Genomic DNA, 15,175 nt, shown 5'->3' with positions numbered 1-15,175 from the left:
CTACTTTAGCGATAGCCATTTTTGAGGATCTGATGCCGCCCAAACCAGCCAATGTTGGCTTGGAGCAGTGTGTGGTTGGCAATAAAAATCATGCTATTGGTTGGGGTCTAGCACCAAATGAGCATGATGAGCCCCCACCAGCTGCAGGGATAGTTTAGCGTTGAAGCTTGCGTGCTATACTTTGTGGTTTTTGTTTCTTTGGACCTATATTGATTTTCTACTTCTATATGGTTGTGATTAAATGTAATGAGTGTTTTGGCATAAACCAACCTGCTTTTTGAGTTGTTCTTCGGTTGCTAGTGGTTATGAACATTGCATGTCTCGCCCACCATTTTGTTTCTATAAATGCTTTGTACATATCATTATGTTATATTAATAATCATAGGAAGCTTTTATGTCAAAAAGAAATTCCAATAATATTTATTCTTCTTTCATAATAAATATGTTTAACAGATTTGGTCCATGAGACCATGCATGGGTACTTACTAATTTGTAACTTCTGCTTAGGTAATACCAGTGCCTTACCTGAGCAGAGTTCTCAGGACATTTCTGATACACTGCTTTAATCAAATTCATTTAAAACATGGCAAGAATTACAATCCCCTGCTATTTTGAACTTCAACAAAACCCCAAAGCAGCAAAATATTGTATTTCTTTAACCAAATACTGTATTTTACTGTCACGGGCTTCTTAGTGTGAGATGTTTTATCCCTCGAGGATTAAAGGCCAAAAGAATATCATTAATGTCAAAAGAAGATGCATTTTGCCTGATTGAATACAATAATCATTGACTTTTTGAAATCTCTGATGATTTATTCGTAAGCCTTCTGTCCAGTAGAATTTTCTTCGTCCTTTCTAGTACACCAAAGAAAATTGAACCTCCTATACCAATCCACAGTACTCGTGGACCAATACCCTATCACAGTAGGAGCAGACTATTAGTCTTGTGCAAGATGAATTAGGTTGGGCAATAAGCTGCTGTGTCTTAAACTAGAACTCGATCCAGAGAATGTATGGGCTCAATGATGATTGAATTCTCAATGATGATGAGGGTAGAAAGGAAAGAAAAGGCTCACCACAGCTAATGCATCAGTTCTGAAAATAAAACTAACCTTTGTCAACGCAGAGGATCCTTCCTCTCGCACAATCTTCTGAACACAATCAAACACACCCTTGTATTGTTTGGATGTTCCCTATGCCAAAATTAAAAGTCAGATGACCACTGTTATCATGCTTCTCCTATCTTACTGTTTACAAAAAGTAAATGCCTCTTGTCTATGAATTGACTACAGCTTAAATCACTTGTTAAATGGATACCTGAACCATCAATCTGGTCTTGATTACATCAAGAGGAGTAGTTATTGCACCAGTAACAGCACCTGCATGAAAAGTATGACACATTTTTAAATGATATGTCCAACATCATGTCTCATTAATTGGATAAATATTATCAAGTTGTGAAAAATCAGGTCTATACTTATGTTGAAGTCTCATGTTGTAAAATAATACATATACAACAAAAGTTAACATCAAATGTTACAAGAATCATTGATGGGATGACTGTGGCTTGCTTTCCTCTATTAGAAATGAATCAGTTCTGAATATATCAAACCCAAAAGGACTCCGAAAGAATTTGAACACTTGAAAAGGTTATACCCAGATTCCAAACACACAAGCCATTCAATACCGTCAAGCAATCGGCCATAAGATTGCTTAGACCCTTCATAGCAAACAATGTTTGCCCCAGTACTTCTCAGAATTTGATGCATCAATAAAGAGGCCAATGCAATCCATAGAAAATTGCAAATTTACGCACAAGGATATAATATTAAAAGAAGTGCCCATTGACTAGTTTTGGTCATGATACCGGGGAGGAGAAAACTATTGATTCTCACCTCAGATACATTGTAGGCTATAAGGTATCCCAAAGCAAATGTCGCTAAAGATTGCTTACACCCTCTATAGCAAACAATGATTGCCCCAGTATGACTCGGAGTTTGATGCATTGATAAAGGTGCTAATGCAATCCATAGAAAAATCCAAATTCATCTTTCAACCTTTATGGACAGCGATGGAATACTAGAAAAGTGCCCATTGACTAGTTATTGGTCATAACATTAGGGAGGAGAAAATTATTGATTCTCACCTCAAATATGTTAGTTTTTTATTATGGTGGTAGCATCAGATAGGTTTTCTACTTTCATATGGTGCTAAGAGGCTAAGGAACATAGGATCTCCATAACCCAGAAACGGTTTCGCGAGATATTACTCCGAAACATCTTAATCAAATTAATTAGCCAATAATTAAATTATTTACCAAGTCTAACTTAGGGAGGTGGTTAATTAAAGTTAATTAATTAAGATGTGTGAGATTTTCTAAAGGCTTCTATTGATGAAGTGTAATTGATCTTAGCCATTGATGGACATCGAATCTTGGTCATTGATGTCTCAACAAGAAATTATAAGAGCAGCTCGAAGGGATGGAGAGAGATACAGTTGTGAGAGCAAAGCAGTGTGAATTTCACAGTGCGCAGCGATTCAACGAGGGAAGAGTTCGAGCCAGAGGAAGAGCATCAAAAAGAGGGGGAGCAATAGGAAATTTAGGAAGAGAATTCTGGAGATTCTTCCTGTGCTTTTCCAGTGTCATAGCAGCAAGAAAAGGGAGGCTGAATAGTCTGCAGAAGAGGCCAAATTAGCCAGTCCAACAGTGCAAGTTGCCAGAAAAGGGTTTGATCAATTGTCGGAGGTCAGTTCAGTGTTTGAAAGGCAGGGTGAATTTCTTCCAAAGGCAAAGGGAGGCTAGACGGCCCAGTTGGAGACAGATCCAGGGCTGTATAAATTGCAAAAAGCTAGCAGCGCGCATTCCGGCTAACAAAGCGACTTGCCAAAAAGGGTTGCGAGCAGGCCAGAAGGGGCTGTATTGATTTGCAAAGGAGATTCTTGATCTCCAGATTATTTTGCCAAATATTTGCCGGAGGATTGCTAGTTGGGCATTCAGATTATTGTACTTCTGAAATTTGTTGCATAATAATAAAATAAACCCTCCTCTGCAGCACCAGTTTTCCCTTCGGGGTTTTTCCGGGGACGATTTAGTCCAAATGGCTGTCAGAATTTTATTATGTGTGTATTTATCTCTCAGTTTCTATTATTTTCAGCAGCATGTTTTATTTTGGTGAAGATTGCAATTGTGATTTTATCGATATTTGTCGTAATAACAAATAAACTGCGATCAATAGGCAATAAATTTCCAGTGAATTGCAATCGTGGATTTTTCACAAAATACATTTTAAGCTATAAGGTATCCCAAAGCATGAGCTGCTAACACATAGAAAACTTCACTAATAAAACAAACTTATTTCATTGATCCTAAACATATAATAACGTCTTGTTCTAACAAGGTTGCTATGTATAGAACCTTAACCATTCTATTGAAAAGGTCATTAAAATCAAGAGTTAAAATTAATGGAAGAACGAAATGCTATTTATTTTGATTTAGCTTTTCTAAAAACCAATAAACCTTCAAAGGTCAATACTTTGCTCTATCAAGTTCTTGACAAACTTTTACACACAATACGGACTTGCATTGCAATACATCTGAAAAAAGAACCCCTTAACCATTAAACTAGCTTGGGTGTTCAATCATTAATGTGTATCTATAATCTTACATACTAGACACTAACTGGGTTGACAAAGCATGCATTGTAGAAATGTTTATATTCTGAAAATTCCTATCCCCGAGGAACCCCTACTACAGCAAAACTGAATTTACTTCACTTACTTGATTTTAATATGCATTATCAAGTTATTTTCTGAATAATATTGAAGTAAATTACTTCTGCAGCCTATACCAATTTAATTTGATTACATGAAACAAGAAAATGAGCAAAGAACAAGATACATAAGACACAGTTATTTTTGGACAAAATAGTCCCCGAAAAAACGCAATGCGGGAAAACTGGTGTAACAACTCTGAGGGTTTTATATTATTAAGCAGTAGTTCTGAATACAATGTTGGATGCCCTCCTGACAATCCAGTGACAGAGAAAATGTAATGGCGGAACACTGAGTGAGGTTTACCTCACTTCACCTGGCAGATTCCGACTGATCCGGCAGCAGAACTGGCTAACCCTGGCTATCTCTGCACTGGCCTTGCGTAGGCCCTACGTCAGCCTTAAAGCCTCTGCACCAGCATCTGCGTTGTCTCTTCTGCCTTCTATGTCAACCTTCCCGGGTGTTCCGGCAGTTTCAGCTTTCTGCGCTGGCTCTTCCGACTTTGCATCAGGCCTACGCAGGCCCAGATTGGCCCAACGTCGATCCTTCTAGCTGTTGTGTTGCCTCCACTAGTGTCTCTCCGCCTCTCTGTCCAGTACTCCCGAACTATCCCTACCCCTCTGTTGTTGAATGATCACTCAGTTCGAATTCTCAGCTTCCTAGCCCCAGAAATCTCTCTAGATCAATTTGTTCTCTCCATGTGTGTTTCTAAATGAACCCCAAGCCTTCTTCTTATACTTTTCTCGTTGAGACTTCAACGATCGAGATTAAGTCTCTAATCAACGACTAAGATTAAAACTTGACTTGATCTGCCTTCTAGATCATTCTCATCCATATTTTGATTAATACCCATTAATACTTTAATTTTCCTAAGTTTCGACTTAGGAACCCCATTAAAAATATTAATTATTTTAATAAAATACAATCCAGGTGGAATTTCACCAAATGATTTCTGGGTTCTTTAGAAATCATGTTGACCAGCTTGCTACAGTGGGGTCTACTCCTCAGTCGACCGCGATGGTAAGGATGACCCTGAATGGAGTCTACTAGTAATATTGGTTCTTCTGTCCTTACCATCGCAGTCGACTGAGTAGTAGATCCCATTGTTACTAGCAAACTGCAGTTCGAAGAAACCTTCATACAATAAAGACAAAGCTTCCCACATTTCTCGCACTGTATCTTTGCCCTGCAAGTGTGAGACCACATGGTCTCGAACTCCATCGAGTATGAACCTCTTCGCCTTCCCCTGCTCGGCCTTGTACTTCTTCTTCTGATCATTCTCAACAGAAACAACCACAGCACCCTTGACGTAAGCTTCGAGATCGTACTCCTCCAGAACAACTAAGATTCTAGTCTTCCATATGACATAGTTGGAAGCTCCTTCCAACCTGTCCTGATCTCTAAGCCAATGTGATGCCATCTCACCCAAACTGTTGAATTGACTCCTCTAGTCACTGCTCAACGCTGTTGCTTGGCAAGTGAGAAATTCAAACATTTGGCGAGAAAAGTTCTCAGAGGAGAAAATCCCCCTTCTATGTGTCTTCGCTCTTTTCCGACAGATTTCTGCCCCGGCAGAAACTGCGTCCTTCAAGCACTGCGCTGAGGCTCTATGTCACTCCCTCTGCCTCTGCAAACTCACGAACTATAAATCATACCTCTGTCGACTCTCTCAGAGAGAGATTTCCTCAGAATCTCTGCTTCCCAGCAAGGACTGCGCAATCCCTTCAAGGGGATTTGAATTGCTATCAAATGCAGCTATTGGCCTCTCTTCTCAGTGTTGGATCTGCTCTTCCTGTTTCAAAATCGATCCTCTGATACCATGTGAAAATTCTTATCCTCAAGGAACGCCTACTACAGCAAAATTGAATTACTTCACCTACTTGATTTTAATATACATTATCAAGTTATTTTCCGAATAATACTGAAGTAAATTACTTCCGCAGCATACACCAATTTAATTTGATTACATGAAACAAGAAACTGAGCAATGAACAAAATACATAGGGCATAGTTATTTTTGGACAAATGAGTCCCCGAAAAAACCCAATGCGGGAAAACCGACGCAGCAGCTCTGAGTGTTTTATATTATTAAGCAGTAGTTTTGAATACAATGCTGGATGCCCTCCCGACAATCCAGTGACAAAGAAAATGTAATGGCAGAAAACTGAATGAGTTTTACCACACTTCACCCAATAGATTCTAATTGATCCGGCAGCAGAACTGGCTAACCTCGACTATCTTTGCACTAGCCCTGCGTAGGCCTTGTGTCAGCATTATAGACTCTGTGTCAACTTCTACGATGTCTCTTCTGCCTTCTGCGTCAACCTTCCCGGCTGTTCCAGCAGATCCCCGACAATTCCAACTTTCTGCGTGAGGGCAGCTTCTGCTTCTGCGATGGATCTTTTGGCTCTGCGTCAGGTTTGCGTGGGCCCAGATTGGCCCAACGTCAGTCCTTCTAGATGCTGTGATGCCTCCACTAGTGTCTCTCCGCCACTCTGTCTAGTACTCCCAAACTATCCCTGCCCCTCTGCTACAAAATGATCACTCAGTTCGAATTCTCAGCTTCCTAGACCCAGAAATCGAACTCCAGATCAATTTGTTCTCTCCATGTGTGTTTCTAAATGAACCCCAAACATTCTTCTTATACTTTTTTCGTTGAGACTTCAACAGTCGAGATTAAGTCTCTAATCACCAGCTAAGATTAAGAATTGACTTGATCTGCCTTCTAGATCATTCTCACCCATATTTTGATTAATACCCATTAATACTTTAATTTCCTAAGTTTAGACTTAGGAACCTCATTAAAAATATTAATAATTTTAATAAAAAACAATCCGGGTGGAATTTCACCAAACAATTTCTGGGTTCTTTAGAACTCATGTGCCTTAGCCTCTCCACCAATTTTCATGGCTAAAGCGCATCCGATGCTACCAAAAACTAAAATATATTGCTCTAATACCACTTCCATAAATCTTCCATGGAGTTCATACCTAGGACAATATTACTAGTAGACTGCAAATTTACCATATTTTTGTATAGGATCCACTCTCACATTGGATATTACTCTGGCTACCACCTTCTATTAAGGCTAACATAAAACAAAATCAAATGACCATATTTCTGTTGAGAAATCTAGGGCAATAATGATTACGAAGATTTCTCTTCTTGATAATTGCTTGTGATATGCTTTTACTTCTTGTATTATGATCTTCTTCGTTATATTATCAATGTGTTCTTTTCATCAAGACAATTACCAAATAAACAATAGAAGACAAGAGACATAGTATGTAGGCTTGTTAGCAGGACCAAACCTCTCTCTTTGAGAGAAAAACCCAATCAGAAATTCTTCTTATAGATCTTCAATTGACAAATACCAAGACCATGACAAAGACCCTTGACTCTATAATCCTCCAAGACCCTTGTCACTAACCCTTGATGCTCTGCCTCTTCCCCTTCTCCGCTTCCTTCTACTCTTGAACTGCTCCTTTCGACTTCCTCTAGAGAATCTCGGTCTCTATCTTGCCACACTACTCTTCTTGGCTCCCTCTAGAGAATCTCGGTCTCTATTGCTCTTCTCGGCTCATTCTAGAGAATCTCGTTCTCTACTGCTCTTCTCGGCTTACCCAGAGAAACTCGGTCTCCTAGATCAGAAACCCTAGAATAGTGTTTCTCCTAGGCTTCCCTATTGCGAGATCTATGCCCAAACAAGGTCACAACAACAAGCTCTACTTCGATCTTCTCTTGATGCCTTTGGTCCTTCTTCATTCATATGTGGGAGAGTATATGACCCAAGACAAGAACCCTAGAAGAATCTTTCCTTCACTATCCCTTCTTCGCACTTCTCTTGTAGGCTCTTCTTCGCACTTCTCTTAACCAAATTGCTTACTTCTAATTAAGGCCAAGTGTGGCTATTTATACACACTATCTCATGTCCCTCAGGCCGACATGATCATTAGGAGGAAGGCCGACATCATCTAGCAAGTTCTTCATTCGTTGTAGGCTGACTTGAAGAGGATAAGTGACAAGGTTTTGGAGGAATACTTTTCATAGACAAGTGTGACTCTATACAATGTGTAACATGACTTCATTACATGACAATGACTCTTTTATTCTTTTATGACTAGATGAAAAAATTCCTAAAGGCTCTCAATGGGAGCCTTGACTTCAAAATAAAATCTCTTGCTCATGAAACCCATGATGTAAGCATTACAATATTTATTTTTCTTCTTTATATCTCTTTACATAAAATCACAATTACATGTCATTATGAAGACCGAACCTAGTTACACTTTTCAACAATTTTTTTCTTAATGGATCCTCCAACCATAGAATGAAAGGGTGCATTTCTTACCTCTATGAGCGAACCTTTTACCATCTGCATATTTTAAATGTTGGCATTGATGAGAATGTAATATTCCTTCCTAAATAATTTTGGAACAAGGTTTAATTTTGTATTATGGGGCCAATTTTGGAGTTAGTGAACCCCACTCGATGCTATTAGGAGATTAGACTAGGAGAAGATGTTTTGTTTTAAAGTTAAGTTACACATGGGGGCCACCCTCACTAGGGAATTACGCACTCCCTAGTTCGATATGCATAGAGGGGAGATAACTTTTGCATGGTGTTGGTTAAGTGGGGCCCATGATGGAGGACGAAATGGAGGGAAAATTCCCCCACGAAAACTATATAAGGAGGGCAACTCTCCTCTTCTCATTCATTCATGAGTGTATATCGATTTCTCTTGGTTGCTCGAGCTGCTTAGCCGAGTCACTGGCTGTTTAGCACGAGTTCTTCAGGCGAAGAGCTCATCCTTTCTTCGGGGGACTTCGAGTGCCACCCTAGGAAGGTTTCCTTCATTTCTTCAGGAGGAGATTCACATTGTGATTTCCAGCAGTAGCATTTCCTTCCAGGTGGTGCGTATTTCTGGAGGCCGAGTTGTTTGTGGAGCTGAGCAGTGGAGTTTTGCTGTGATATTTTCCGAAGGAGAGGCTGAGGAGGATTGTCAGCCCTTGGGGGAGTTTGGGAGTTGATTGAGCTTCAGGCTTGGCAATGTGACTTTCGCACTTCCTGGGCCAGTGTAGAGGCAGCATTTGGGGACCTCATTTGGTGGGTAGAGTATCAACCCTTGAGGTTGAGCTTTGTCGTGGAGGTTGGAGGAGCCATTTGGGGTGAAGTTTGCTTCCTTTCTGAGGCTAGGAGGAAGACTTTGTGGCCATTTCTTGCAGGATGTTTTGCTGAAGCCGCTTGGAGGGCGTAGGCCATAGAGGAGGTCGAATTTGGGTGGTTGGTTCCTGGCCAAACCCTTTCTAGGTTTTTTTGGGTTTTGGCAAAGGAGTTTGTGGCTAAAGTTTAATAATTTTCCGAGCACTAGAGGCGAGGTTTCTTACAACTCCTTTCCAGCCAGCAGTTGTCGTAACTAGGAGACAGTGCAGAGCTTTAGAGGAGTAGCTGCTTTCTAGCATTTGGGATCACTGTCGACACCTAGGTTCTGTCTAGCTTGCCCTTGAGGCAAGCCCAGATGCTCTTTCCATACTATTGTACCAGTGTTGCAAGGGAGCCCACCCCCCTTGATCCCGCTCCCAATCTATGCTCCAAGCGAGAGCGGCTTGGGAGCAAGTCGGAAGCGCGCTCCCGATAAAAAAAATTGCGCTCCCTGCCAAATCTGGGAGTGACTTCGGGAGCATCGCTCCCGTCGCTCCAAGAGCGAAATTTAAAGCCTGGGAGCGATCACTCCCGATCACTCTCAGGCTTTAAATTTCACTCCCGGAGTGACGCACGCGGAGGCCGGGAGCGAATGCGACGGAAGGAAAAAAAAATCACGCGGCTTAAAATCGAATTTTTTTTATATAATGAGGGAGGGAGGGCTTTTATGAATCATTGTGACTTGAGTGAGACTGAGAGCAAGGAATGAGACTGAGAGCAAGGTGCCCAAGGAGCAAGGAGTCTTGGATGCATTTGAGGTAGGTTAGCAATTTTTTTTTAATGTTTATTAATTTACTCCTAATTTCTAAATAAATAAATAAATTTTTCTCTATTTCGGTTTCCCATTGGGCCACTCCGATTCCCATTCCATTTTATTAAATTTTGCAGATTCAAAACTACAAATTTCAAACATCATGGTTATATTTCTTGGCACTTTCTTCTTCTTGGTTCCTTTTCTGGTTATTATGGTGTTGGAGAGTAGGAAAATGAGGGTTCAAAATGAAGAAGGGGGACAAAGTGGATTCGATGAAAACCTCAGTGAGGAGGAGCTGGAGGAGGGTGAACATGATTCAGCAGCTGAAAAAACTAAACAAGACCAAACCCCATTGTGGAAATATGTTAACAGGCCTGAAGCAGGGAAAGGGGGTGGAACCACTAAATTTCATTGCCCCCATTGCAACAATAATTACACAGGTTCATACACCCGTGCCAGAAAACACCTCTGTGAGAAAATGCTATGGGATGGAGATAAACAAATAGGAATCAAAACTTGTGCAGGTGTGTCAGCAGCAAATAGAGCCAAATACATAAGGGAAGAGGAGGAAGCCCAATACAAATCTAAAAAATCAAGGGGTTTCTTTGAACCAAGCTCATAATCACAAGCACAAAGAACTCCTTCAACATCCTCCCAAGGCAGTGGATATGGAGGCACAGGGTCACCATCTTTAAGGTGTAGAACCATATCAGATTTCCTTGATGAAGGGTGTAGGAATGATGTGGATTCAAAAGTTTACAGGTTTCTCTATGCATGTGGGATACCATTCAATGTTCTTCGCTCACCTTATTGGCACGAAATGGTTTCTGCCATAAATGATGCCCCTAAAGGATACAAGAGCCCTGGCTATGACAAGGCAAGAACCGTTGGACTTGATCATGAAAAAGCAAAAATATCACATTCTTTGAATAGAATGACAAGTTCTTGGACTGACCATGGGGTGTCCATTGTATCTGATGGATGGACAAATGTAAAAGGCAAGCCATTGATAAGTGTTCTTGCTGTGTCTGTTAGTGGTGCCATCTTTCTAAATGCATATGATTACTCAGAGAAGTTCAAGACCGGCATCAACATTGCAGAAGCATTACTTGAAACAATTGACCATATTGGGCCATACAATGTCATCCAAGTCATCACTGATAATGCTCCTAATTGTAAGTCAGCGGGAGCAATTATTGAGGATAAATACCCCAACATATTTTGGTCTGGGTGTTTGGTTCACACATTGAACCTTTTGATGCATGATGTTGTTAAGAACAAAAATGAACAATACAAATGGATTAGTGATTTGTACAAGAAAGGCAAACAAATTATAAAATTTATTACAAATCATAGCAATACCCATGGCCTTTTCTGCAGTCACTCAAGATTGGAGTTGTTGAAGATTCCGAGGACTAGATTTGGTACCTATTACCTCACCTTCAGGCGCCTTTTGAAGGTAAGAGAGTCATTGGCTAACATGGTATCAAGTCCACACTGGCAGGTATTAAAGGAAAGGGCTACAAATGCAGTTGACATGCGAGGTTTTGAACTGGTGGAGGAGGCCGCTCTTGATGGTATGTTTTGGGCACGTGTGAGGCAAGTATTGGCTTTCACCAAGCCCATTTATCACATGATTCGGTTTGCAAATACAAATAAACCAGTGATTGGCGAGGTGTATGAGCAGATGGATACCATGTTGGGGCAAATAAAAGATATTGTTCATAACAATGATCCTGACTTATACAAACTGATTCACGATTGTGTGTGTGTACAGTGGAATAAACTTAATCTTCCACTACATTGCTTGGCGTATATCCTTACACCAAAATACTACCCTACATCTTGGTTGGGCCAACCTGCACCACGGGGTGGGGTTAGGACCAAACCCTATATAGATGAAGAGGTATCTAAAGGATATTTGGAAGCATTAGAAAAGTTGATTCCTGACAGGGAGGAATGTGCTAAAGTGCGCCTTGAAATAGGCAGATACTTCAGTAACAATGCTTTGTTTGGTACCTTCCACGCAATGGAAGACAGAGACAGATTTGATGCTCTCACATGGTGGAAAACGTATGGCGGCCATGGAATTTTGCCAAAATTGGCAAAAAAAGTTCTATCACAGGTTGTAAATACTTCTTCTACAAAGAGGTGTTGGAGCACCTACAGCGTCATACATAATGTGAAAAGAAACAAACTCAATAAAAATCGGGCAGAAAGCTTGGTTTATGTGCACTACAACTTGAGGTTGTTGAGTCATTACTGTGATTGGGCTTATGAGGATCCAACATATAAATCTGGGACAACCACCCAGAGGATGACAATTTGGAAGATGGCACTATACATCTTGAAGAACTGGAAGAGGAACTTATAAGGGAGGAAGATGAAGCAGCAGCCATGCCACCTCCACCATCCAGTAGCAGTGCTCGAGTTCTGAGTCTTGTTCCTTTGTTGTCGCCACCTCCATCTACACCCTCACGTGGAGGGCATGTGCCTTCTAGTTCTGGTCGTCGGTCTGTGCGGGAGACTCCTAGAAGACCACCATGACCTGCTCATACATTAGACTCTCGTGGCAAGGGCCACATGCAGTAGTAGATAATAGATTTACAGTTTACTTGTCTTTTCTAGTTTCTATTAGTTTTCATAATTGTTGAGTCTTGACTCTTGACTCTTGACTCTTTCATATCATAATGATATTTTTTGTAAACAATATATGATTGTGACAATGAAAGTTTGAAGTTTGAAGTTGGCAATTATAACTCATTGGTAATGATTCTGAATTATGAATATGATGCTTCGTGAAAGTTGTTTCATTTCATTTCATAATTCATTTTATAACATTTCATTTCATGTTAACAGTTAGATGTTATTTCTTGTAATGGTTAAACTTAGCTTACAAGTACAACTTTGGTGATCAATGATGATAAATGTTATATATTGAATTTTCAATTTTGAAAGCTTGAAGTTGAAACTTTAAGATTGATGAATCATGATTCACGAGAGTCAATATGTTGTAATATGTATGTTACTAACTTGTGGACGTGGTTGATGAAGATTATAACTTTTAGATGATTGATGTGATATGGTTCAATGATCAATCTATGTTTGTTTATGTTTTTTATATGGAATTCATCATTCTACATGTTTTTGTTGACATATATGTATCAAAATATAAAAAATATATATATTTTTAAAAATCGCTCTGGGATTCGCTCCCAAACCGAGAGCTTTTGAAAATGTCGCTTCCGCTCCTGTTTTCGCTCCCGCTCTCCACTTTCGCTCCCGCTCCCAAGTAACACTGTATTGTACATTGCTCCATTAATAAATAAAATGGTTCAGCTGGTTCCTATTTCTGTTGTGTATTGAATATTTGTTGATAGTTTAATTTTTCTATGCAAAAATCAAATTGGTTTTGTATATCACTGTTTGTTTAATTTTGGAACATTACAGTGATATCAGAGCTTAGATTCTGGCGCAATCGTGGTGAGAGTGAAGAAGACCGACAAAATATCACATACAGAAGGCAGAGGCACTAGAGTAGGGAAAGGGAGTTGGCAATTACTCCAGACATGGAGGATTGTCGAAAGACTGTGGTAGCAGAAAGTATGGATGAGCCCAAGAGCAGGGAGGAGATGGCTTTCAATAGCCTCTTGAAATCCTTAAGTGATTTGGAAAAAGGGCAGAAGGAGATGTTGGACGAGATCAAAATGCAGAACCGGGAGTGAAGCACTCATCGGGAGTTCGTAGTTGAAGAGACTTCTGGGGCCTCTCAATAGTTCGATCATCCTTCTTCAGTTGCATAGCGGCCATCCTTGAGCTACTTTACCCTCTTTTATACCTTTGGCGCAGGAAGAGACTGGTGGAGGTGAGGATTCATCGTTGATGGGGGAGCATTTCTGGGAATGGCAATCCATGGGGGCAGACTTCAGAGAGGCTCTGACCTTCAAAACTATGAGCTACATCGTTCTATTGGAAAAATTCATTTCCCTACATATGATGGCACTTCCAAGTGCATAGAGCGTACTTGGGTGGAGAAGTTGGACACAAACTTCCAGCGGAATGGAATGACAGAAGTAGAAGCCATCAAGATGGCCACATTGCACCTGGAAGGGGAAGCACACGATTGGTGGTTTCATGGTTTGTCCACTCTAGGACATGCCAGCGTGACCTCCTATGAGGAGTTCACACGGAGAGTAGTGGAGCGCTTTGATCGGAAGGATCCAGAGGCTCACTTCAGGGAGTTGACCCAGCTCCGACAGACAGGGCATCCAGAGCATTATATCTCGGAGTTTTTGAGGGTCTCAGTCATGGTGCCTGATTTGTCAGATACGAGGAGAGTATACACATTTGTGGAGGGATTGATAGAGCCATTGCGAGGACTAGTGAAGTCTCGCAAACCATCGACTCTTCTGGAGGCAGTATCTTGCACTCGGGATTTGCAGGGGGCCATTCCCAAGGCTCGAGCTCCATTTCCTACACGCACTCCCTACCCTCAGAAGGGAAGTGACACTCGAGCACCCACAGCGCAGAGAGAAACCCAAGGGCATGGTCAGTTGGATGACGAGACAAGGAGGGACCTCAGGAGGAAGAAGCTATGCTTTACATGTCGTGAGCCTTGGGCACCTGGTCATCGGTGCACAGCAGGCAAGGCCCATTACATCGAAGTCTTCTCAGACAATGATCAGGAGGATGAGGAGGAGTTGGAGTTTGGTGGGGAGACAGCGAGGAGACAGCAGGGAAAGGACCACCACCACCACCACCTCAGGGAGGAGCATCCTTCGCACCAACAAGGGGAGTCCTAGCTTCCTTGTGCGGGATTCCCAAATTCTTGACTTTGAGGATCAGAGGTACAGTGCAGGGGCAACGTGTCTCAGTCTTGGTAGATAGTGGGGCCACCCACAATTTTATTGATGCTTAGATGGTCCAGAGGAGGGGCATCACCACTATAGAGTTTGAGGGATTCAGTCCTAATACCAGGGGACAAGACTATGCAGTGTACTCGATATGTTCCTGCTCTACCAGTGACTATGGGGAACTATTCGATGACAAACCATTTTTTTGTGGTGGATGTATCAGACACCAATGTGGTGCTAGGAGTCCAATGGTTGTATTCCCTTGGTTGGGTTACCATCGATTGGAAACAATTAGTGATGGAATTTACTGGGCCAGATGGTAAGCCCGTGGTTCTTAGGGGCATGCATTTGTACCCCCCTCAGAAAATTTCGGCTCATTGGATGGAGGCCAATTTGAGGCATGGAGACATAGCATGGGCAGTGGAGCTGAGGATTTCAAGGGTTGGACGGAAGGCCACACCACCACATCCGGACATACAGGCAGTACTGGATAAATATTCGGTAGTTTTTGGAGACATACCACCGAGGCAACCACCTGACAGAGGATTTGAGCACACTATAGAGTTGGAGCCCGGTGTGCAGGCAGTCATCACCA

General features: G+C 41.4%; 1 protein-coding gene across 1 annotated transcript in view; it reads right to left on the bottom strand.

The window, feature by feature from the left end:
- Positions 1-408: 408 nt before the first annotated feature.
- The window catches only part of SAMC1 (S-adenosylmethionine carrier 1), a 317,141-nt gene continuing 302,374 nt past the window's right edge, over positions 409-15,175 (bottom strand). Inside the window, exons 10-12 of the mRNA XM_089418748.1 lie at positions 1,318-1,379; positions 1,113-1,193; positions 409-916 (exon numbers count right to left, since the gene is read on the bottom strand). Coding sequence (XP_089274874.1) covers positions 785-916; positions 1,113-1,193; positions 1,318-1,379 — 275 coding nt within the window. The 3' untranslated portion in view covers positions 409-784. The remainder of the gene's footprint in view (positions 917-1,112; positions 1,194-1,317; positions 1,380-15,175) is intronic.

This window comes from Pinus tabuliformis, chromosome 3_2 (genome assembly GCF_031772625.1).
Source record: "Pinus tabuliformis cultivar Carrire ecotype Pingquan chromosome 3_2, CPIR1, whole genome shotgun sequence".
NCBI classification, from domain to species: Eukaryota; Viridiplantae; Streptophyta; class Pinopsida; order Pinales; family Pinaceae; genus Pinus; species Pinus tabuliformis.
The sequence above is the reverse complement of the archived record's forward strand: the minus strand, read 5'-3'. Positions and strand labels throughout refer to the sequence as shown.